We start from the raw sequence: 25,366 nt of genomic DNA on the forward strand, positions 1-25,366 counted from the left end.
AATCCTGACTCTCAAAACCATGGAGACTGATTCCAAGCAGCCTTTGTGATATTTCCCTATTAAACCATCACCTGTCCTTGAGTCTTTTTCTCTGTGTGTCTACTCCTACTCTTTTCCTTCCAGGGGATGCTCTCCCATCACTCTTCTTCATTCCTATGAATCTTGATCATACAGGCCAAAGGTGTACTTCCCCACTCTAGCCATTTATTGAACACTGATACCATCAGGCATTCTTTCACAAATGCTTATAATTTCTTAAGCCATATTACAAATTTTTGTGGGAGAAGACCATGCCTTATGTCTCTGCATGTGTAATAGTACCAAGCATATACAGAACCAAGCACGTATATAACCTTTAGTTAAATATCTCTACACTGCCACAGTGCTAAGCAGAGTCTAATTTGATATAGGCACTTCATTAGACATTATTCATCTAACTAGTAACCTAGAGGGAAAGATTGATAGTGCAGATTTTATGAAATCTATAAGATTTTCTTTATAATCCACTGATTATTCTTTTGATTAATCTGGCCCCACAGGTCTATAAAACACTTAACAGTAACTCAAAGCACGATATTGTGATCCTTCTATATAGAATCTTCAAGGATTCCACATACAGAAGAGTTCTCTTTTAAATAAATCATAGAAAACATTAAGTCCTGCTATCGAAGCATATACCCAAAGCTGTCAAATATGGCAGAATTATGATAATCCTCCTTAAAGCTATCTCCCCAAAGTAACAAATCTTCCAAATACTTTCTGACATGCAACATTCCATCTAACTAGTATGCTGCAATAGCTCACAAACACTTGTTTAACATCTGTGGAATACTTCTGAAGTTAAAGTTAACAGGCAGCAATTTGGCAAGATCAATGAGAGGTACATTATTCACTTATCTCCTTGACAGATCTTTAGGACAGAAACAGATATTTTGGAACTGTGCTCTAAACATTTGATTTTAAAAGTGAAGGAAAGGATCATTATTAATATTCAGTTGGATCTATCCACATAAGCAACAGAATTAGCTTCCTTGCTAGATTGTAACCATTGAGAATGCAGGGACAAGGACCATATATCTCCAATTGTATCCCTAGCACCTAGAATACTGCCTGGCATTAGCAGACTCACAAGAAATATTTCCAGAAGAAATGAATAAATGAATGAATAAAGTATTTTTTAAACAAAAGAGTAGGGTGCAAACTTTTCTATTCATCAAAAGACATGCATAGAAGTCCCAAAAACCACTTGGGTTATTGCCATTCCACCAAGAGGTGGAGATTCCTTGAGAGCTAATTCCTTCCCTGTCACCTGGAGAAGGATGGCTTTAGAGCCTGGCGCTTCCAAGGTATTGTTGGAGGCACAGATACCTCTAGTTAAGACAGTTTGCTTTCATCAAGAGGTGAGAGGGGCCTGAGAATAAACAAGTTCCTTCTCCTTCGCCCCTCTTCCCAACGTATCAGGAGAAAGGATAACCTGGAAACTGACTAACAATTTAAATAGAATCCTGAGCAATGGTCAAAAGTTCCTAGGATTATTAGCTTTGTAATACTACCTGGATTTTCAGCCTGTGCTGTGCTGAACTTAAAAAACAACTTTACATGATAATTTCATATGGAAATTTAGGGTTAATCTCACATACTTTTTATCTTTCTTGTCAATGATCACTAATAAAATTTAAGTTTCTTGCAATATTCCATTCTCTCATGCCTACATACTATTTGGTGATTTCTATCCCATCCCTTCCCAACAGTCTTTCCATTCCCAGTCCTTTCCTTAGGGTCCTCTGGAATGCTTAGTCCACTCAGAAGAAGCTACTCTGCAATTTCAACCTAATTCAAAATAGCCTTCTTCAGAGGGCATGGTTTTCCCTGGAACCTTCCCTAGCAGGAGTTCCTTATTCCTTTCCTTTATACATATTTATGGGCAACTACTTTGGCCAGTGTGCTCATTTCCCCATATAAGGGGGGACCTGGAGTCAATGTCTTCATTCTCTTAGTTTCTTCCACAGGAAAAATACATAACAAGCAGACTGACAGCAAACTTCTACCAACAACAGGGGCCAAAAGACAAGGGAATCATGTTTTAACAAGTAACGATCAGCTTACCATTTCCTACCCAACTAAACAATCATTTAAGTATGAGGGCCAAATAAAGCCATTTAAAATAAAAAACGGTGTTTTAAGCATGTACAGAGCTGTAGGAAAAAATGACATTAGGCCAAGAAGCAAAGTTTAAATACTTATAAATGCTTTTTTTTTTTTTTTTTTTTGAGACGGAGTCTCGCCCTGTCCCCCAGGCTGACAGTGCAATGGCGTGATCTTGGCTCACTGCAACCTCTGCCTCCCAGGTTCTAGTGACTCTCCTGCCTCAGCTTCCCAAATAGCTGGGATTATAGGCGTCCACCACCACATCTGGCTAGTTTTTTTTTTTTTTTTTTTTTGTATTTTTGTATTTTTAGTAGAGACAGGGTTTTACCATGTTGGTCAGGCTGGTCTCGAACTCCTGACCTTAGGTGATCCACCTGCCTCGGCCTCCCAAAGTGCTAGGATTACAGGCGTGAGCCACCATGCCCAGCCAAATACTTACCAATTTTAAAAACTTTAAGTCATGGATGTATATCAAAAAAAGATAGCAACTGAAATAGTACAAAGAGAATATAGGACTTACAAACTAGCAGAAGAAAAAGAAATGAAGAAAACCCAATCGATCTAATACAACATAAAAAAGGAGGAGAAAAAGCAAATTAAAAAGCACAGTAAATTTAAAACACAAGATAAGACAGCATATACAGTATCAGTAATTAAATCCATATAAATTAATCAATTAAAATACACAGAGCCTCTCTGATTACAAAGAAAATTGAAAATCAAATATAAAATAAAAAGTTGAAAGTAAAGGACTGGAAAATAATTTACCAATTATACATTTTAATTATAAATTATAAATTATAATTTAAATTATTATAATTATTCTTTAATTATAATTATGAGCTTTGTGTGTCAATATTAATATCAGAGTTTAAAAGACTTTAAGAGAAATAACTCTCTGACTTATATACATATAAAAACAAAAGACTGAATTGTGAATTAGATTAGTTTGCTCATGCTACAGCTTACCCTCAGCCTATAAAGTTACAGACTCATTATTCTAAAATATACCAGTAATTCCAGGGATGGCTATGATCAAATACTTAAGAAGATACATATGGCAGGACCACAATTCCTGTATCTTGGTAATTTGTTAGAAGGAGAAGAATGAAAAGAGTATAACACTCTGATGAGTGCAGGAATAGCTTCCGAATTTGCTGACCCACATGGATTAAAGCATTCTCAACCACAGTACTTTGTCATATAAAACAGATTTCCCCACCAAGGTTTCATAATAAAGCAGCTATGGGCACCATATATAAGTAATTTTAAATGACCAAATCCTTCCACTCTAAAGACAAGAAAATTAGACACAATATACTGTTTATACTATAGTTATTTTATATAGGAAGGGAAAATATTATTTTTTAATCTACTATAGTTTATTATTGAGTTAAAAATAAAACATGGGCCGGGTATGGTGGCTCACCTGAGGTCAGGAGTTCAAGACCAGTCTGGCCAACATAGTGAAATCCCGTCTCTATTAAAAATACAAAAATTAAATGGGCGTGGTGGTGCACGTCTGTAGTCCCAGCTACTTGGGAGACTGAGGCAAGGAGAATCACTTGAACCCAGAAGGAAGAGGCTGCAGTGAGCCAAGATCGCACCACCGCACTATAGACTGGGCAACACAGTGAGATTCCATCTCAAAAAACAAACAAACAAAAACAAGAACAAAACAAACAAAAACAAACAAACAAAAAAACATGAAGTAACTGAAAATCTGATTTTCAAAGAGAAGGCATACTAGGATACTTTAAGACTCTGAGTTTTAGTGTGAAAGTAGTATGTCTGTTCCTTTAAGTGAATTAAATTTAAAATATAATTTAAAAAAATAGTTCAATTGCACTAAATGTTACTTTATAAACTGGAGGTTGATACTTATAAAGACTTGAATGCCATTTTTAAACCTAAAAATTACAATACAAAACCTTTCATTTGCTGAAATTGCCATGATCTGAAGTGCCATTTACTTAATGCTTCACAGATGTATGATGCCAAGTTGTTAGTCAAATTGGAAAGTATATTTAGTCAGAAAAAAAAAATCTTCCAAAACATGTTTTCCTATATTTTACTGACATTTACATGGGATACTATGAAATGTGTCATTTATTTGCACTTTATAATCTATAAATGAAGCTCTCCCTTTCTTTTTCCAAATCAAATATGCTGTTATTGTGATCACATAATAGCTTTTCATTTGAAGACACCATTGTTTCTATAATCCCTCAGACCATGGTCATGTGCTACTTTGTCATATTTTTAACTGGACTTTTCATCACACTTTCTTCTTTGACCTTTACCCTGAGAGCCTTAGTCATAACTGAAACTTTGCTGTAAGAATGTTTTGCTACACAATCGAGCTCACTATTATGAGTCATTATACACTTTTAATAAGCTGATGTGCAGTGATGTGAAAGTACTAATTTTACCACAAGGTTACTAGTGTTACTAGAGCATCTACTAATAAATCTGGCTAACACTGAATACATACCACAGTAGGAGGTTAGACAAAAATGGAAGAGACCACTGATATGTTCCTTTGTGGTAATAGGAGTATACATAAAGGAAAAGGCTGGTATCCATAATTAATATTGGGGGCCTTTAAATGTCATGACTACTATCAGAGTCTGTTATGGATCAAATGCAATCAGAAATACTAGTGTAAATATGACTAGGAAACTAGAAATTAAAATGGAAATAATAAGAAAAATTGAATTTTTATGATTAAAAGTACTGTAAATAATTAACATAGCACTCTGTATATTACCAGCACCCTTTAAGACCTCTTAATGTTATTAATTGCATAGCAGTAGAAGGTAGGAAAATCTTTTATAGGCTCCCCACAATGTAGAGGTTGTTTCTATAGCAGTTACAAATACACATATATTAAATCCACCAATTTCTAAGAAACAGATCCTGTCATACTTCAGTACATCTATAAGACAAATCTCTTACGCATATAATTAAGCAAAGTTAAATGGTTACTTACAGAAACTTAGTTGTCGACTTTCACAGAATTCTGCATATTGAGCTGAATCCATAATTCGAGTTTGTCTTTCTGCTCTCTGATAAAAAGACACAACATTTTTTAAAGCAAGTAGACTATTATATATGTTTTCACAGCTTAAACTTAGAATTGACCATTTTCCTTTCCTTATTCCAGGTGAACAGGGTAGTACCACCACATAGATCATGACACATAAAATTACGATAACACTAGTTGTGAAGCTGGTGTCTTTTGGAAATAAAGTTTAAATACTACTTTCTGCTCCTTTGTTATGGAAACTAAAACTAAAGGACCTCATGTCTAAATTTTCTAACTTGTATCATCCTTTTAAAGAAAAAGAAAATGATGAGGGAATAATAAACCAAGCAGAAAAATTGTTACAAATATTACTGTCAATGTGCTTTAAAGCTGTGATGTTCAATGTTAAACAAGAATCGGCAAATGGAATCCATGTATTATTCCCTTTCAGTTAGAATCTGGGGCCACAGTTGACAAATCCGTATTTTAGATTGCAAGAAAATAAAGAAAAAGGTAAACAAAATACAGATCCTTTAATCTGAGTCCAGGTATGATTCATTTGGTATAGTTTCATTTGTGGAGTTTTTGATTCAGTATAGCAGATGTTTACTGCTTCACTGTCCCACAAGAGGTAGGATAATTATAATTCATCCATAGTTTGGTGGGAAGGAATATGACCACTTCCGCTTCCTTGGTAAGGAGAGCATTTTGAATTGAGACAGGCTGGTACTTCTTGGAATGAATTTCTGCCCAGCGAAGAAAAAAAAAATCTCAGATTTAATTTTTTTTTTTTTTTTTCTGTTGTGGAAGAACTTTCAGCAAGTTGTCTTTACCATCGTTGTTGGAGCACATAAGTACCATTTCTTCTAATGTCTGTGGATGTTTTGTACTTTTGAAACAGAAATTATTCTTTTTTCTTTTATTTGTGTGAGTAGTCAATTCCAATGATATGTCAGTTGATGGAATGAATAATGGTGTACTAACTGGAGCTTAATAGAGAATACAGACGGGGCAGTGGGAGTTAAGGTAAAAATTACTAGTCACTACTGTGGTTCCTTCTAAGACCACTGACTGCTTTTCCCCTTCCTCATTTTTCGCCTCCCTTTTTTCTTTCCCTCCCTCTCTCGCTTCCTTCATTCCTTACCTCCCACACATCCACATACTCACAAACATACATATATGCAGGCACAAATGCAAGTTTCTCTTGGTTATTTACCCACTAGGTTCAAGTATCCTTTTTGGGCATGTACAAACATTTTAAAAATATATATAAAAAGTATATATGTATGTGTATACACATAAGGTATATATGTGTACACACACATATAAAGATAAATATATAAATTACACAACTATACACACAAATTTATCTTTTTTTATATATACACAAATACACATATATGTATATATGTATGTACATATCTTCTTGTGCATGTGTCAGAAATACCATGGTCTTGGCTGGGTGTGGTGGCTCATGCCTGTAATCCCAGCACTTGGGAGGCCCAGGCAGGTGGATCACTTGAAGGCAGCAGTTTGAGACCAGCCTGGCCAACATGGCAAAACCCTGTCTCTACTAAAAATACAAAAATAAGCTGGACGTAGTGGCACGGGCCTGTAATCCCAGCTACTTGGGAAGTGCAGGCAGGAGAATTGCTTGAACCTGGGAGGTGGAGGTTGCAGTGAGCTGAGATCACGCCACTGCACTCCAGCCTGGGTGACAGAGTGAGACTCTGTCTCAAAAAACAAACAAACAAACAGACAAACAGAAAACCATGTCTCCTTAAGAGTATATTATTGGGTTAATTTGTATTTACTTGGAAGTATTTTTTGATATATAAATGCATGATCTAGTTTTAGCCCTCTTTCTAATGTATCTGACACATGACTCAATAAATGTTTCCTGATGAAAATAGGAAGCAAGAAAGGGAGAATTTATTGATGTGTTTTGAACGTTACAAAAAAGTTGCAGCTGGGCGTGGTGGCTCATGTCTATAATCCCAGCACTTTGGGAGGCTGAGGCAGGTGGATTACGAGGTCAGGAGATTGAGACCATCCTGGCTAACATGGTGAAACCCGTCTCTACTAAAAATATAAAACATTAGCCGGGCACGGTTGCATGTGGCTGTAGTCCCAGCTACTTGAGAGGCTGAGGCAGGAGAATCGCTTGAACTCGGGAGGTAGAGGTTGCAGAGAGCCGAGATTGCGCCACTGCACTCCACCCTGGGCAACAGAGGGAGACTCCGTTTCAAAAAAAAAAAAAAAAAAGCTCGTGTTTATTTAAATAAACTCTCTAAGACTGATAATACTATCATAAATTTGTATCTATGTACATATGCTTGTATATTATATACCTGCTTGTCTATGTCTCACTATAGCAGGAACCACTCAGGTTTGAATTTCTAGCTCCTAGGAAAATATCTGACACATGGTAAATAAGCAATAAACATTTGTTGGATGAAAAAATGCTACCGTTTTATTCCATAGGGCAAATGACTATCCCCATAATGGAACTAGATCGAGAATGATTATCTAATGATTCCTACATACCATCTCTGCTACTCTCCAGCTTGGTAGCCTCCTCCACCCAATATATGGCTAGACAGAAAGGACCTGGATAACCATGGAAAAAGAATGTTCCTAAAGGGATTCTTAACACCAACTTTTTATTCCACCAAGTTGGACAACCAAGATTTGGCAGCCTCTGCATATATGCTTACATAGCTGATGTATTGGCAAAAAGTGTTTCTAGAAATGAGAGTTAGGAAAATTTATCGTCAGAGGTTAAGGTTGCCAGAATTGCCAGCTACAATATTTCAAAGATAACCATAAACATCTGAAAGACTAAATTATTATGGCTAGCTTCATTCCTTTCAGATACCCTCTCCAATACCTATTCTCTTTTCTTCATTAAGCATCCTAGTTCTTTTTTAATTCCTCCAGCATCGAAGCAGTAAACTTTGATCTGAGGAGCCCCAAAAATCTGACCCTAGGGTATATATAAGAAGTCATTTATCCTGTGCCTAGCACACAGGAAACACTCCAAGCAAAGCAGCTGACTCAACAGCAAAGACTTACAGACAATACAAAATCATGGCTTAGAGATAGAAGGCAGCTTAAAGTTTATCTTGTTCAAACCTTTTCAATTCAAAGATAAGGAAATTGAGGCTCAGAGAAGTGATTTGTCAAAGGTTGCCTAAGTTAGAATTCAAGCCCAGGACTCCCAATTCCTAAGTCAGCCTATTTTCATTATAAAAAGCTGTCTTCAACTAATGGTAACTTTTTATTCCAATGTTTTCCTTTGGGATGCTCTAAGTTTCATATATTGTCTTACTAAAACATGTCACGTAGCCCCTACAATTAACATGCTCAAACTATTCATAAGAAAAAGAAATTAGCGAGACCCTGGGTCAGCAAATAATGTACAACCTGGGGGTAATCTAATGCAGAGTGCAGAAACTGTAGTGTATCTGATAGTGCAAGCACGTCACAGGTGTGTAGAGATACTGCTTCCATTCACTCTCTGGATGCTGAACAAGGCTGAGGCAGAACTCCTAGGCTGGTATCTGCTACCAGCTGCCTTGTCCATTTACCTTGGTGGGTGATAAAAATATTATCATTTTCTATGTGAGCTATGATGTGAGAAAGACTGGAAGCACTGTACTAATACTAATGTTCTCGAATATTACATGATACAACACATGAATGCTATTCACAGCATGGTCAAGGGAGTTCATGAAATCAGAGAATCTTTGAGCTATATATGCACTGACTTGGATTTAAGGATGATGAAGATGATTTGGATATGCTTATCACCTAATTTTTGTTTATTCCTCTCTCTTCCCCCGAATTGTTTAAAAACAAAACAGAAAAAGGAACAAATTTTGGCTGAAGATGAAGATGATTTGGATATGCTTATCGTCTAATTTTTGTTTATTCCTCTCTTCCCCCTGAATTGTTTCAAAAATACAAAAAAAAAGGAAGAAATTTTGGCCATATGATCCAAATAATTCAACATCTGAGTATTATATTTTCTCCTGTCCTTCCACTATCATCTTAAATACTGAGAAAGGGAGTAAATATCTAACTTTCATGAACGGTATGTTCTCTAAATACAGGAACTGTGCTGCTCTTCTAGAGTGCTGAGGCAATGCTGTGCTTGGATCTGCCTGGGCCTTACTAGCTGAAACAAGGGACAACAAATGGATGAACTGAGACAAAAGAAATGCATTTAAGTACGTGTTGAACGGCCTAAGACCAGAAACGGTAAGAATTAGGATCAAATTGTAATCCAATTTTACAAATCCCAGAGAGATGAGGCAGTTTTTAAGACAAAAATCCATTAAAAAAATCAACACAGTGGTCAAATATTAAATAAGTGTGGCTTTTATTTACTGTGGTACCCTAATTCTACCTTCTTGTCTGCCTCTATTCAGATCACCCATTCTGATCCATACTGAAGTATACATTGGCAGTCCTTTTCTACTCCTTGAAGAAACTCTGTGGAGAAAGATTCAAGGGGACAATATCATAAGCCTAGTAAAACATCATGATCAGAATAATGCTCACTCTTTGAGATGGTTTTATTTTTAAAATGAACATAATTATTTTTTATTTTTATTTTTAAAATGAAGGTAATAAAACTGTTTACTCTTTGAGATGGTTTTATAAAATAAAATTTATAAAATATTTATATTTATATACATATTTAAAATATTTATAAAATAAAACCATCTCAATAAAGAGTAAGCAGTTTTATTAGTTTCATTTTACAAATGAAGACACTGATTTAGAGAACTTAAAGGAAAACTTTAAAAGTATACAGCTAATAAAGAGGCAAAACTAGAAGTAAAACTTGGGTCCTACCTACTCTAAGGTACACAAAGTTTCTCAGAAAAGACTTACTATTCTAGATCATATTAATTGTAATGAAGGTTGTACTCCCTTTAGGCTCTAGTTTCTTTTGAACTAAATATTACAATGCAAACTTAATTTTAAAAGTTACTTTGGCTAGTCCGTATAGTCATTAAACTAGAATAAAAAATACATCATATCATTGTCAAAGGCACTGAAAACACAAATCTCTGAAATAAAAGTCACTGAATAATCACAGATGATTTATCATGGCTTTTATTCATACTGAACATTCTCAAATTACACAATGCTCTCCTATCTCAGACTGCCACATGAATGTAAGGTCATCTTTGGATTAGTCATACTCTTGTATCTGCAAGTCCAGTTTGTCTTCTGCTTAATCTGTCAATTCCACCCACTCCCTGGTTTCTTTAGGTGTCAACAACAGCATTCTTGGACATTCATAAAATATGCAACAAACATACTTAGAGGATTTTCAGAAATTACATCTTACTAGTATTACAATATACCTAAGTATTATAACACAGGAGCAAACATGGAGAAACTACTTGTGAAAGAATTATTCCTAAAGTTTCCCAAATACTCAACAGTATTTTAAGATTTAATTGAAATAGCTTTTTAAAAAGGTAAAAAAGAATAGCTGGTGACTAGTTGCTCTTCTCACTACCAGAAAGTTACAGCTTTTTCTTGTTATTGTAAAACATTCAGAGGAGGCAGACTTTTAGGCTAGATGAACTCACTTTCTGCGTCCCACTTAAATGAAAACAGAAATGCTAATATCCCTACAGATACAGTGCCTAGTATAATTTGTTTGTTCAATATCGTGAATACAACAAACTCTTGGTACATATTTGTTAATCTGAATTTTCAGTGAAAAGTTTTTACTTCAACTGATGTGAAGTTGATTATGTCTTTGAAAAATACTTTCAGTGCGGACAATCATCATTTGCCCTATCTGTACCACTTTGAGGTGTGAGGCTGGATTACTTGTGCAGCATACTGTTCCATTTAAATTCTGTGTGCTTTCACTGAAGCATTTTTAAAGGTTATGGAAGCTATGTGCTGGCATATCTCTTGGCAGCTTCTCAAGGCACATGGCATTTAACTTTCTTCAGCAACACAAAAACACAGAACATAACTTTCAAACCAAGATGAGAGTATCTGCTCTCACTTCTACTTCAAGTTTTTTTTAAATTTCTTTTTTGAGACAGGGTATTGCTTTGTCACTCAGGCTGGTGTGCAGTGACACCATCATGGCTGACTTCAGCCTCCACCTCCCCAGTTTAAGTGAGCCTCCTGCCTCAGCCTCCTGGGTAGCTGGGACTACAGGTGTGTACCATCAGGCCTGGCGAGTTTTTTATTCTTATTTTTACAGAGATGAGATCTCTATAAAATTGCCCAGGCTGGTCTTGAATTCCTGGCCTCAAGTGATCCTCCCGCCTTGGCCTCCCAAAGTGCTGGGATTACAGGCATGAGCCACTGCACCTGGCCAAAAAAATTGTTTTTAAATCTTATTCTGATTACTTCTAAAAGTCTTACAATTGAAATGCAGAGTGCTTTTTGCATGGAAAAGGCAAAATGCTTTTACCAAAACAGTAATCTACCAACAATCTCATGTTCAACAGGCACTGGTTGCTGAACTTGAAAACTTCAAATGGAGTGGTTGGCAGCAGCATTCAGCTATGAGGCAATGTGTAAATTATGAAATGTATATGCATGTTTATATATGTATAATGTGGTCCGCTTGCAGAAGGATAATATTAACAAGTCAGTAAATACCACAGAATGCCGAAGAAACCATATCTCCAACTCACCGTAGGTAAGGAAGCTGAGGTCGGTCCAGAAAGGTTAACGGATTTACTGGGACGGTTGCAGAGGCAATCCAGTACCCCAGTGAGTGCTCATTCTGCTTGCTGGGTGAGTTTGTAATTTGGTAGACTCCTTTCCCGAAAGCCAAGTAAGCCTCCCTCAAAACACATGGTAAAGTACCCTTTCTTTTTACTCCACTGCAAAAGTCATCATTTTGGGCCTAGGGTATTGCAACAGCTTCCTAGCTTTCACAGACCTTTCCTCTCCCAACCTATCCTGCATACTAGTATTTTAAATAAAAACATGGAGAAAAGACCCTTGTACATTGCAAGACTCACTGTAGTAGGCTCTCCTATATCCCCACACCACTTTCTTTTCTCTGATTCAAAAACAAATGGCTCTAAACTAATCACTGCATTAAATTTAAGCTCAACTGTCTGACTTCTAAATACAGACATAATCTGGGCCATTCTACCTCAGCACACATTGTTCTCACTAAAACCAAATTTATTCTTTGTTTTTAGTTAAGTCACCCTTTGTCACATGTGCCATGTACTGCTGCCACCCTGCCACTCACCCACTACTGTGCTGGTCACCCCTCCCCATCTCCATGGTAATTTAAATCATTCCCTTTCTTCAAGGTCTTGCATAGGTCCCACTTCCTCTGGGAAGTTTGTGCAATTTACAGTGATTTCTCTCTTCTAAAATTATTTGTTCTTCTAGATAGTATTGTACCCCTTCCTGAACTTTTCTATGTGAGCTACTTTTGTCTCTCCTCAAAGAGTAGCTGCGGGAATGTATTAATGGAAAAATCAAGTTCATACTAGAATGTATGTACCTTAATTTCATTTATGTTTGAACACACACACACACATATGCACGTGTGTATGCCTGCAAATACACGGAAAAAGTCTGGAAGCAAATATATTATACTTTTGATAGTATTTATCTCTGGAGGTGAAATTATAGGTAACTTTAACTTTTCAGTTACACATTTCAATAATTTTTTTTTTTACAGTGAATTACAAACAGAAAAAGAGTTTCAAAAGTAAAGAAATCTTCTTTCCTCTTGAGCTAATTTTGCTTGACTTACAGGAAGTCATTAACTGTGCACACATAAAAATAATCAAAGCACTTACCCAAGGGGCAGAAAATCACAGAGAAACAGCAAAGGCTTGAATATATGCTTTTAGAAAAAAAAATCAAAAAACAAAAACACACATACATACAGAGAAAATCACAGAGAAACAGCAAAGGCTTGAATATACGCTTTTAGAAAAAAAAAATCAAAAAATAGAAACACACATACACACACAAAGGAGAATGTCATGCAATAATATTTAAGGGACCAACTCAGAATACTGATTGATGCAGTAGAAACCAAAAGTTCACTTAGGTTTGACCTGTAATTTTCACTGAATTATATCGACTTGAATAGAAATACAGTATATTTTCTATATCACAGCCTTAAAAAATAGGTTTCCAGTGGTGCTAATTTGTTTCCCCAGAGTGGCATGCATAATATACCAATTTTATGTGTCCAAGGTACTAAGAATGTCTTACAGTAATTATATGAAGTTTCCTAAAGAGCTGTAGACCCTAGAATATTCAAAGTATTTAAAAGAAATTTTGTGCTGAAAGTGAGTACTCCTCAGCCAGTACAAAGCATCAGTGATTAAGAAACACACAAAAAGATATTTGTGCTACTACGACATAATAGAGTTGTTTCAAAATATTGAATTCAGTTTTTTTGATTTATTCTATGGGTCTAAATATATTAATTAATGTCAACATAGGACCTTTACCTTTTTAATACATTTTAAACCACCAAGAGTGGGCATTTATTTGTTATATAATGAAAAATATAGTCATTAAAATCAAAGTAATAGATTTAAAAATGTTTTAATGCCCATTAAAAAATTTTAATCTAAATGTATTAAGCCAGTAATGGGGAAAAACCATACGTAATAAAATATTTCCCGTCTTGGGATAAAATGTGTGCTAAGAAAAGTATCATTTTTAAAATAACCTAGTGCCATACAACCTAATTCCCTGTCAAGTTGTAAATCCCAGTGTTTAGTGTTAGTACCAATTTTTGCTAGTGTTTCCCTGAAGTTGTAAATATGCTCTGGAATAACTCAGTTGGCAAATAACATAAAAAGCCATGTGAGTTTCTGCCCAAACTATTTCTTTTAAGTAATGGAACACTGACTTTGACTTTTTGTTTTCCTGATTAAGGATGTCACAATCCCCCCCTCACCTTTTTTTTTTTTTTTTTTTTTTGGTGGTTTTTATCTGGCTGTATATAAAAAGTGAACATACTAGTTTAATATGTGTAAAATCTTTAGGCATTCTGAATAACATTCCTAAAAGTTCTCAGAGGTTTACATAATATCTAGATGAGCTGATAGGCTTTATAGTAGAGCAAACATACAGGGATACAGTTAAATATTTTGGTCATTTTGGATAAAACTTTAGAATACTGCCTGAAAAATATATAAAGCCATTAATGCATAAAATTTAGTTCATACTTCCTCTTTAATCTTGAGTTAGAACTGCAGATCTTTCCATCTTGGTTTAGGAAAGATCAAATTCTCAAGTAGTCACATATGCACACTTTATGGAGTCTGGCTTTACTTACATAGAATAAAAGTATAGCATCTTTAAGGTAAAATCTTGTGAAAGGGGAAGCCTGTAAGTGCAGCATGGCTTTCACATCGTCCCCAAGGATACACAGAACTCTGTAAAGAACAAGGGAGCCCTGCTTGAAATCTCCCTTTGTTGCTACTATGTGATTTATCTTAGTTTTTTCAATAAGGACTTTTTCTAAACATGTGAAAATAAAAATTTTTATCACAGATTAATTCATCAGTTAATTCCCTCTAAGCAAGTTCCATCAGCTCTATCTTTAAAATGTAACTAAAATAAACCACTTTCATCACCTTCTACTGTCACTGATACTACTCTAGTTCAAGCCACCATCATCAACTCTCCTCTGGATTACTGTATTAGTCTGTTCTCATGCTGCTATAAAGGACTGCCTGAGACTGGGTAATTTATAAAGGAAAGAAGTTTGACTGACTCATATTTCCAGAGAACTGGGGAGGCCTCAGGAAACTTACAATCATGGTGGAAGGGGAAGCAAACACATCCCTTTTCACATGATGGCAGGAAGGAGAAGTGCCAAGCAAAACGAGGAAAAGCCCCTTATATAAACATCAGATCTCCTGAGAGATCATTATGATGAAAACAGAAGCATGGGGGTAACTGCCCCCATGATTCAATTACCTCCCAATGGGTCCCTCCCATGACACATGGGGATTATGGCAACTACAATTCAAGATGAGATTTGAGTGGGGACACAGCCAAACCATATAGTTCCACCTCGGCTCCTCCCAGATGTCATGTCCTCACATTTCGAAACAAATCATGCCTTCCCAACATACCCCAAAGTCTTAACTCATTCCGGCATTAACCCAAAAGTCCAAGTCCAAAGTCTCACCTGAGACAAGGCAAGTCCCTTCCCTCTATGAGTCTGTAAAATCAAAGACAAGTTAGTTACTTCCTAGATACAGTGGTGGTACAGGCATTCGGTAATACACCCACTAGAAATGGGAGAAATTGGCCAACATGAAGGGGTTACAGGTCCCACATAAGTCCAAAATCCAGTGGGGCAATCAAATCTTTTTGTGTGTGTGTGGGTATTTTTATGATTTTATTTTAAAATCATTTTAGATTTTCTAAAAATTTGCAAGAATTGTACAAAGGTAATTTGTGCCATTACCTAAATTCCCTAGTTGTTAGAAATTGCCTTATTTCCTCTGCCTATGGACATATATTTTTTAAATTATCCACTTTAAATAACATAAATTTTTTAAATTGAGTACTTCTTATTATAAAAACCCATTTTTAAAAAATTATACTTTATGTTCTAGGGTACGTGTGCACAACGTGCAGGTTTGTTAAATATGTATACATGTGCCATGTTGGTCTGCTGCACCTATTAACTCGTCATTTACATTAGGTATACCTCCTAATGCTATCCCCCACCCCTTCCCCCACCTCACAACAGGCCCCAGTGTGTGATGTTCCCCTTCCTGTGTCCAAGTGTTCTCATTGTTCAATTCCCACCTACGAGTGAGAAAATGCGGTGTTTGGTTTTCTGTTATTGTGATAGTTTGCTGAGAATGATGGTTTCCAGCTGCATACATGTCTCTACAAAGGACACGAACTTATCCTTTTTTATGACTGCATAGTATTCCATGGTGTATATGTGCCACATTTTCTTAATCCAGTCTGTCACTGATGGACATTTAGGTTGGTTCCAAGTCTTTGCTATTGTGAATAGTGCCACAACAAACATACATGTGCATGTGACTTTATAGCAGCATGATTTATAATCTTTTGGGTATATACTCAGTAATGGGATGGCTGGGTCAAATGGTATTTCTAGTTCTAGATCCTTGAGGAATCGCCCACTGTCTTCCACAATGGTTGAACTAGTTTACAGTCCCACCAACAGTGTAAAAGTGTTCCTATTTCTCCACATCCTCTCCAGCACCTGTTGTTTCCTGACTTTTTAATGATCGCCATTCTAACTGGTGTGACATAGTATCTCATTGTGGTTTTGATTTGCATTTCTCTGATGGCAAGTGATGACGAGCATTTTTTCATGTGCCTGTTGACTGCATAAATGTCTTCTTTTGAGAAGTGTCTGTTCATATCCTTTGCTCACTTTGTGATGGGATTTTTTTTTTCTTGTAAATTTGTTTGATTATGTTTATTGATTTGTGTATATTGAACCAAATATTTGTAGGTTCTGGATATTAGCCCTTTGTCAGATGAGTAGATTGCAAAAATTTTCTCCCATTCTGTAGGTTGCCTATTCACTCTGATGGTAGTTTCTTTTGCTGTGAAGAAGCTCTTTAGTTTAATTAGATCCCATTTGTCAATTTTGGCTTCTGTTGCCATTGATTTTGGTGTTTTAGACATGAAGTCTTTGCCCGTGACTATGTCCTGAATGGTATTGCCTAAGTTTTCTTCTAGGGTTTTTATGGTTTATAGGTCTAACATTTAATCTCTAATCCATCTTGAATTAATTTTTGTATAAGGTGTAAGGAAGGGATCCAGTTTCAGCTTTCTACTTATGGCTAGTCAGTTTTCCCAGCACCTTTATTAAATAGGGAATCCTTTCCCCATTTCTTGTTTTTGTCATGTTTGTCAAAGATCAGATGGTTGTAGATGTGTGGTATTATTTCTGAGGACTCTGTTCTGTTTCATTCGTCCATATCTCTGTTTTGGTACCAGTACCATGCTGTTTTGGTTACTGTAGGCTTATAGTATAGTTTGAAGTCAGGTAGCATGATGCCTCCAGCTTTGTTCTTTTGGCTAAGGATTGTCTTGGCAATGTGGGTTCTTTTTTGGTTCCATATGAACTTTAAAGTAGTTTTTTCCAATTCTGTGAAGAAAGTCATTGGTAGCTTAATGGGGATGTCATTGAATCTATAAATTACCTTTGATTCTTCCTATCCATGAGCATGGAATGTTCTTCCATTTGTTTGTGTCCTCTTTTATTTCATTAAGCAGTGGTTTGTACTTCTCTTTGAAGTGGTCCTTTACATCCCCTGTAAGTTGGATTCCTCGGTATTTCATTCTCTTTGAAGTTATTGTGAATGGGAGTTCACTCATGATTTGGCTCTCTGTTTGTTTGTTACTGGTGTATAAGAATGCTTTGATTTTTGCACATTGATTTTGTATCCTGAGACTTTGCTGAAGTTGCTTCTCAGCTTAAGGAGATTTTGGGCTGAGATGATGGGGTTTTCTAAATACACAATCATGTCATCTGCAAACAGGGAAAATTTGACTTCTTCTTTTCCTAATTGAATACCCTTTATTTCTTTCTCTTGCCTGATTGCCCTGGCCAGAACTTCCAACACTATTTTGAATAGGAGTGATGAGAGAGGACATCCCTGTCTTGTGCCAGTTTTCAAGGGGAATGCTTCCAGATTTTGCCCATTCAGTATGATACTGGCTGTGGGTTTGTCATAAATAGCTCTTATTATTTTGAGATACATTCCATCAATACCAAATTTATTGAGAGTTTAGCATGAAGGGCTGTTGAATTTTTTCAAAGGCTTTTTCTGCATCTATTGAGATAATCATGTGGTTTTTGTCTTTGGTTCTGTTTATATGCTGGATTATGTTTATTGATTTGCATGTGAACCAGCCTTGCATCCCAGGGATGAAGCCCACTTGATCGTCGTGGATAAGCTTTTTGATGTGCTGCTGGATTCGGTTTGCCAGTATTTTATTGAGGATTTCTGCATCGATGTTCATCAGGGATATTGGTCTAAAATTCTCTTTTTTTGTTGTGTCTCTGCCAGGCTTTGGTATCAGGATGATGTGGGCCTCATAAAATGAGTTAGGGAGGATTCCCTCTTTTTCTATTGATTGGAATAGTTTCAGAAGGAATGGTACCAACTCCTCCTTGTACCTCTGGTAGAATTCGGCTGTGAATCTGTCTCGTCCTGGACTTTTCTTGGTTCGTAGGCTATTAATTATTGCTTCAATTTCAGAGCCTGTTATTGGTCTATTCAGGGATTCAACTCCTTCCTGGTTTAGTCTTGGGAGAGTGTATGTGTTCAGGCATTTATCCATTTCTTCCAAGTTTTTCTAATTTATTTGCAGAGAGGTGTTTATAGTATTCTCTGATGGTAGTTTGTATTTCTGTGGGGTCGGTGGTAAATCCCCTTTATCATTTTTTATTGCGTCTATTTGATTCTCCTGTCTTTTCTTGTTTATTAGTCTTGCTAGTGGTCTATCAATTTTGTTGATCTTTTCAAAAAACCAGCTCCTGGATTCATTGATTTTTTGAAGGGTTTTTTGTGTCTCTATCTCAGTTCTGCTCTGATCTTAGTTATTTCTTGCCTTCTGCTAGCTTTTGAATGTGTTTGCTCTTGCTTCTCTAGTTCTTTTAATTGTGATGTTAGGGTGTCAATTTTAGATCTTTCCTGCTTTCTCTTGTGGGCATTTAGTGCTATAAATTTCCCTCTACACACTGCTTTAAATGTGTCCCAGAGATTCTGATATGTTGTATCTTGTTCTCATTGGTTTCAAAGAACATCTTTATTTCTGCCTTCATTTCGTTATGTACCCAGTAGTCATTCAGGAGCAGGTTGTTCAGTTTTCATGTAGTTGAGCGGTTTTGAGTGAGTTTCTTAATCCTGAGTTCTAGTTTGATTGCACTGTGGTCTGGGAGACAGCTTGTTATAATTTCTGTTCATTTACATTTGCTGAGGAGTGCTTTACTTCCAAATACGTGGTCAATTTTGGAGTAAGTGCGATGTGGTGCTGAGAAGAATGTATATTCTGTTGATTTGGGGTGGAGAGTTCTGTAAATGTCTATTAGGTCCACTTGGTGCAGGGTTGGGCTCAATTCCTGGATATCCTTGTTAACTTTCTGTCTCGTTGATCTGTCTAATGTTAACGGTGGGGTGTTAAAGTCTCCCATTATTATTGTATGGGAGTCTAAGTCTCTTTGTAAGTCTCTAAGGACTTGCTTTATGAATCTGGGTGCTCCTGTATTGGGTGCATATATATTTAGGATAGTTAGCTCTTCTTGTTGAATTGATTTCTTTACCATTATGTAATGGCCTTCTTTGTCTGTTTTGATCTTTGTTGGTTTAAAGTCTGTTTTATCAGAGACTAGGATTGCAACGCCTGCCTTTTTTTGTTCTCCATTTGCTTAGTAGATCTTCCTCCATTCCTTTATTTTGAGCCTATGTGTGTCTCTGCATGTGAGATGGGTCTCCTGAATACAGCAAACTGATGGGTCTTGACTCTTTATCCAATTTGCCAGTCTGTGTCTTTTAATTGGAGCATTTAGCCCATTCATATTTAAGGTTAATATTGTAATGTGTGAACTTAATATTGTCATTATGATGTTAGCTGGTTATTTTGCTCATTGTTTGATGCAGTTTCTTCCTAGCATCAATGGTCTTTACATTTTGGCATGTTTTTGCAGTGGCTAGTACCAGTTGTTCCTTTCCATGTTTACTGCTTCCTTCAGGAGCTCTTGTAAGGCAGTCCTGGTGGTGACAAAATCTCTCAGCATTTGCTTATCTGTAAAGGATTCTATTTCTCCTTCACTTGTGAAAATTAGTTTGGCTGGGTATGAAATTCTGAGTTGAAAATTCTTTTCTTTAAGAATGTTGAATATTGGCCCCCACTATCTTCTGGCTTGTATAGTTTCTGCCGAGCGATCTGCTGTTAGTCTCATGGGCTTCCCTTTGTGGGTAACCTGATCTTTCTCTCTGGCTGCCCTTAACATTTTTTCCTTCATTTCAACTTTGGTGAATCTGACAGTTATGTGTTTTGGAGTTGCTCTTCTCGAGGAGTATCTTTGTGGCGTTCTCTTTATTTCCTAAATTTGAATGTTGGGCTGCCTTGCTAGGTTGGGGAAATTCTCCTGGATAATATCGTGAAGTGTGTTTTCCAACTTCGTTCCACTCTCCCCATCACTTTCAGGTACAACAATCAGACGTGGATTTGGTCTTTTCACATAGTCCCATATTTCTTGGAGGCTTTCTTCATTTCTTTTTACTCTTTTTTCTCTAAACTTCTCTTTTCACTTCATTTCCTTCATTTCATCTTTAATCACTGATACCCTTTCCTCCAGTTGATCCAGTCGGTTACTGAACCTTGTGCATTTGTCATGTAGTTCTCGTGTCACGGTTTTCAGCTCTATCAGGTCCTTTAAGGACTTCTCTACATTGGTTTTTCTAGTTAGCCATTCATCAAATCTTTTTTCAAAGTTTTTAGTTTCTTTCCATTGGGTTTGAACTTCCTCCTTTAGCTCAGAGAGGTTTGATCATCTGAAGCCTTCTTCTCTCAACCCGTCAAAGTCATTCTCCATCCAGCTGTGTTCCATTGCTGTTGAGGAGCCGCATTACTTTGGAGGGGGAGAGGCTCTCTGATTTTTAGAATTTTCAGCTTTTCTGCACTGCTTTTTCCCCATCTTTGTGGTTTTATCTACCTTTGGTCTTTGATGATGGTGACGTACAGATGGGGTTTTGGTGTGGATATCCTTTCTGTTTGTTAGTTTTCCTTCTAACAGTCAGGATCCTCAGCTGCAGGTCTGTTGGAGTTTGCTCAAGGTCCACTCCAGACCCTGTTTGCCTGGGTATCAGCAGCAGAGGCTGCAGAAGAGTGAATATTGCTGAGCCAGAATTGTTCCTGCCTGGTCATTCTTCTGGAAGCTTTGTCTCAGAGTGGTACCTGGACATGTGAGGTGTCAGTCTGCCCCTAGTTGGGGATGCCTCCCAGTTAGGCTACTCGGGGTTCAAGGACCCACTTGAGCAGGCAGGCGGTCCGTTTTCAGATCTCAAACTCCATGCTGGGAGAACCACTACTCCGCAATCAAATCTTAAAACTCCAAAATGATCTCCTTTGACTCCACGTCTCATATCCTGGTCGCACTGATGCGAGAGAGGTGGGCTCCCAGGGCCTTTGGCAGTTACACCCCTGTGGTTTTGTAGGGCACAGCTCCCTTCCCAGCTGCTTTCGTGGGCTGGCGTTGAGTATCTGTGGCTTTTCCAGGAACACAGTGCAAGCGGTCAGTGGATCTACCATTCTGGGATCTGGAGAATGGTGGCCCTGTTACAGCTCTACTAGGCAGTGCCCCAGTGGGGACTCTGTGTGGCGGCTCCAACCCCACATTTCCTTTCTGCACTGCTCTAGCAGAGGTTTTCCAGGAGGGCTCTGCCACTGAAACACCCCTGCCTGGATATCCAGGTATTTCCATTTATCCTCTGAAGTCTAGATGGAGGCTCCCAAACCTCAATTCTAGACTTCTTGGCTCCCACAGACTCAACACCATGTGGAAACTGCCAAGGTTTGGGACTTGCACCCTCTGAAGCCACAACTCTTTTAGCCCTGCTGGGACACAGGGCACCAAGTTCCAAAACTGCACAAAGCAGCAAGGCCCTGGGCCTGACCCATGAAACAATTTTTTCCTCCTACGCCTCTGGGCCTGTGATGGGAGGGGTTGCCGTGAAGATCTCTGACATGCCCTGGAGACATTTTCCCCTGTTGTCTTGGCAATTAACATTTCACTCCTCATTATTTATACAAATTTCTGCAGCAGGCTTGAGTTTTTTCTCAGAAAATGGGTTTACCTTTTGTATCACATCGTGAGGCTGCAAATTTTCCAAAGTTTTATGCTCTGGTTCCCTTTTAAACATAAGTTCTAATTCCAAACTGTATCTTTGTAAATACATAAAACTGAATACTTTTTACAGCACCCAAGGCACCTCCTGAATGACTTGGTTAAAAATTTCTTCTGCTATATACCCGAAATCATTTCTCTCAAGTTCAAAGTTCCACAGACCTCTAAGGCGGGGGCAAAATGCTGCCAGTCTCTTTGCTAAAACACAGCAAGAGTCACCATTATTTCAGTTCCCAACAACTTCCTTATCTCCATCTGGGACCACCTTAGCCTGGACTTCATTGTGTACATTACTATCAGCATTCTGGTCAAAGCCATTCAGCAAGTCTGTATGAAGTTCCAAACTTTCCCACATCTTCCTGTCTTCTTCTGATCCCTCCAAGTCTCTCTAGGAAGTTCCAGACTTTCCCACATTCTCCCGTCTTCTTCTGAGGCCTCCAACCTGTTCCAGCCTTCGCCTGTTACCAAGTTCCAAAGTGACTTCCACATTTTCAGGTATTTTTACAGCAGCACCCCACTACCTGGTACCAATTTCCTGTATTAGTCCGTTTTCACACCGCTAATAAAGACATACCAGAGACTGGGTAATTTATAAAGGAAAATGGTTTAATTGACTCACAGTTCTGCAGGACTGGGGAGGTCTCAGGAAACTTACAATTATGGCAGAAGGGTAAGCAAACACATCCTTCTTCACATGGCAGCAAAGAGAAAAGTTGAGCAAAAGAGGAGAAGCCCCTCATAAAACCATCAGATTTCCTGAGAACTCACTCACTACCATGAAAACAGCATGGAGGTAACCGCCCCCATAACTCAATTACCTTCCACCAGGTCCCTCCCACAACATGTGAGGATTATGGGAACTACAATTCAAGATTAGATTTGGGTGGGGACACAGCCAAACTGTATCAATTACTATAATAGACTCCTAATGAGTCTTCCTGCTATGGCTCACATATATTAGGTAACTTGTCCAAGGTTGCTAAGCAATGTGTGCTGCAATCTGAAATGAGGTCTGTCTTACTCTAAAGTTTATGCTCTTTTTACTACAGAAGGGGTTTGGCTATGTGTGTATATGCTGGGCAGGGTAGGTGTATGTGAACATTTGAAAATATGTATTTGTGTATATATGTTCATATATACATATGTTTGTATATATAAATATACATATGTCTGTATAAATATATACACACATATGCATAATGTGTGTATATAAATGTGTGTGTGTGTGTGTAATTTAAGAGATATCTTATGGAACCCTCATAAATGAAGGTGCTAAAACCTGACATGCTTTGATAGAGGTCAGGAAAGAAGACTTAGAATCCTCCAATATTCTTTCTCTTTTGCAAAGTACTTCTCAATGAAATACCAAAAACTGCAAGACACAACTTGAAAACTGCTGTACTATACTACATTGCCTTCCCTTCAAGGAGTAAGCACTGTGCTTCTGGTTTCAAAACAGAGTCCATTTCACAGAAAGATCATGGTGCCAAAGGAAAAAGTAACTCCCATACACCATACAAAGTGACCTTTTAAAAATGCAAATCATGCTGTCTCATTTCTATCAAAATCCTCCTTGGTCCTAACATCATGGTCTGTTGCAAAAATGACAGGCTATCTATAGAGCACTTAGGAAAAAGTGCTCCTAAAACAGACCAGAACAAATGTTGCTATATTTAACTTTCCGGAGCCAATAAAATAAGACCTCTCCTCACCTCTGATAAAAATTCTATACCCTATGTGAAAGCTACCCTATTGCTACTAGAAATGTTAATGAGTAGTGGAGATAACTGTCTCAATGATATATTAAGATGACCAGTTTATTCGGAGGCTGAAGCGGGTGGATCACCTGAAGTCAGGAGTTCGAGACCAGCCTGATCAACATGGTGAAACCCCATCTCTACTAAATACACAAAAATTAGCTGGGCATGGTGGTGGGTGCCTGTAATCCTAGCTACTCGGGAGGCTGAGGCAGGGGAATCACTTGAACCCAGGAGGCGGAGGTTGCAGTGAGCAGAGATCGGGCCACTGCACTCCAGCCCAGGCGACACAGCAAGACTCTGTCACAAATAAACAAACAAACAAACAAACAAACTGACCAGTTTATAGCTTTTACTATCTGTAATTTATGTTCTTAGTTTCACTCTCCCAGTTTATAAAATATTTTAAAAGTTGACTCTTTATATAGAAAACCATAAGTATTCTAACTAATGAACTAAGTTGGGCCTAAATGCCCAACAACCAACCACTGAATAAAGAAAATGTGGTATATATACACCATGGAATACTACTCAGCCACAAAAATGAATGAAATAATGGCATTTGCAGCAAGCTGGATGGAGTTGGAGATCATTATTCCAAGTCAATTAACTCAGGAATAAAAAACTAATTATCTTATGTTCTCACTTACAAGTAGGAACTAAGCTATGAGGATGCAAAGGCATAAGAATGACAATAAGGGACTTTGGAGACTTGGTGGGAAGGGTAGGAGAGGGGTGAGGGATAAAAGAGTACACTTACGTACAGTGTACACTGCTTGGGTGACAGGTGCACCAAAATCTCAGAAATCACCACTAAAGAACTTATCCACATAACCAAAAACCACCTGTTTCCCAAACACTATTGGGAAAAAAATTGAAATGTCAATATACTTGGAAAGAGTCCTATTAATAATATAAACATCAAGTTAATTCTGATTTTTGATAAGCAGAATAAGTAAAATGATGAGTTCATTGTTAAAAAAAAGAAAATATGAAAAAAAACCCCAAAAAACTGAAGTTGAGTACGTCATGCTCCAGTAAGGAAACAATGCCACCAGTGTGGGAAAAATTCTCAAGGAAAAAAAAGAGGAAAAATAGGCTTTTATAACTGGATAGCATTTAAGATTAGAAACAAAACAAATAAAATTGAATTATTTATTCCTCTAAATGGAACGTTCTTAATCATCTTAATGCTAAAGTTTCCTTTAATTGACTGAGTTGTTTTCACGAGTCAGAAATGAGCAAGTCCATCAATAGAAATCTGTCACAGAGACTGATCTAAGCTAGAAGCATGAGTTAACATAAAACAAAAGGAAGAAAATTTTTTATTGGGAATGCCAAGACTTAGTCACTAAAAAAAGGAGAAAATGATAGTCTTTACCAAGTATGACTATCACGAGGATACAAGAATAATCACAGCAATCAAAAATGCTTTGCTTCAGATGTAGTAAATGCAAATTCCTAAATACTTAAGAAAAAGCAGAAATATCTACATATTCGGAAAATTAGTGTCTTTTTTTTTTTTTT

General features: G+C 37.3%; 1 protein-coding gene across 3 annotated transcripts in view; it reads right to left on the reverse strand.

Annotated features, from left to right (window-relative positions):
• SUPT3H (SPT3 homolog, SAGA and STAGA complex component) overlaps positions 1-25,366 on the reverse strand; it is a 538,163-nt gene that overhangs the window by 105,471 nt on the left and 407,326 nt on the right. For all 3 annotated transcript variants that reach the window (XM_025383822.1, XM_025383821.1, XM_025383823.1), the window contains one exon: positions 5,141-5,216. In XM_025383822.1, coding sequence (XP_025239607.1) covers positions 5,141-5,216 — 76 coding nt within the window. The remainder of the gene's footprint in view (positions 1-5,140; positions 5,217-25,366) is intronic.

Source organism: Theropithecus gelada, chromosome 4 (genome assembly GCF_003255815.1).
Source record: "Theropithecus gelada isolate Dixy chromosome 4, Tgel_1.0, whole genome shotgun sequence".
NCBI classification, from domain to species: domain Eukaryota; kingdom Metazoa; phylum Chordata; class Mammalia; order Primates; family Cercopithecidae; genus Theropithecus; species Theropithecus gelada.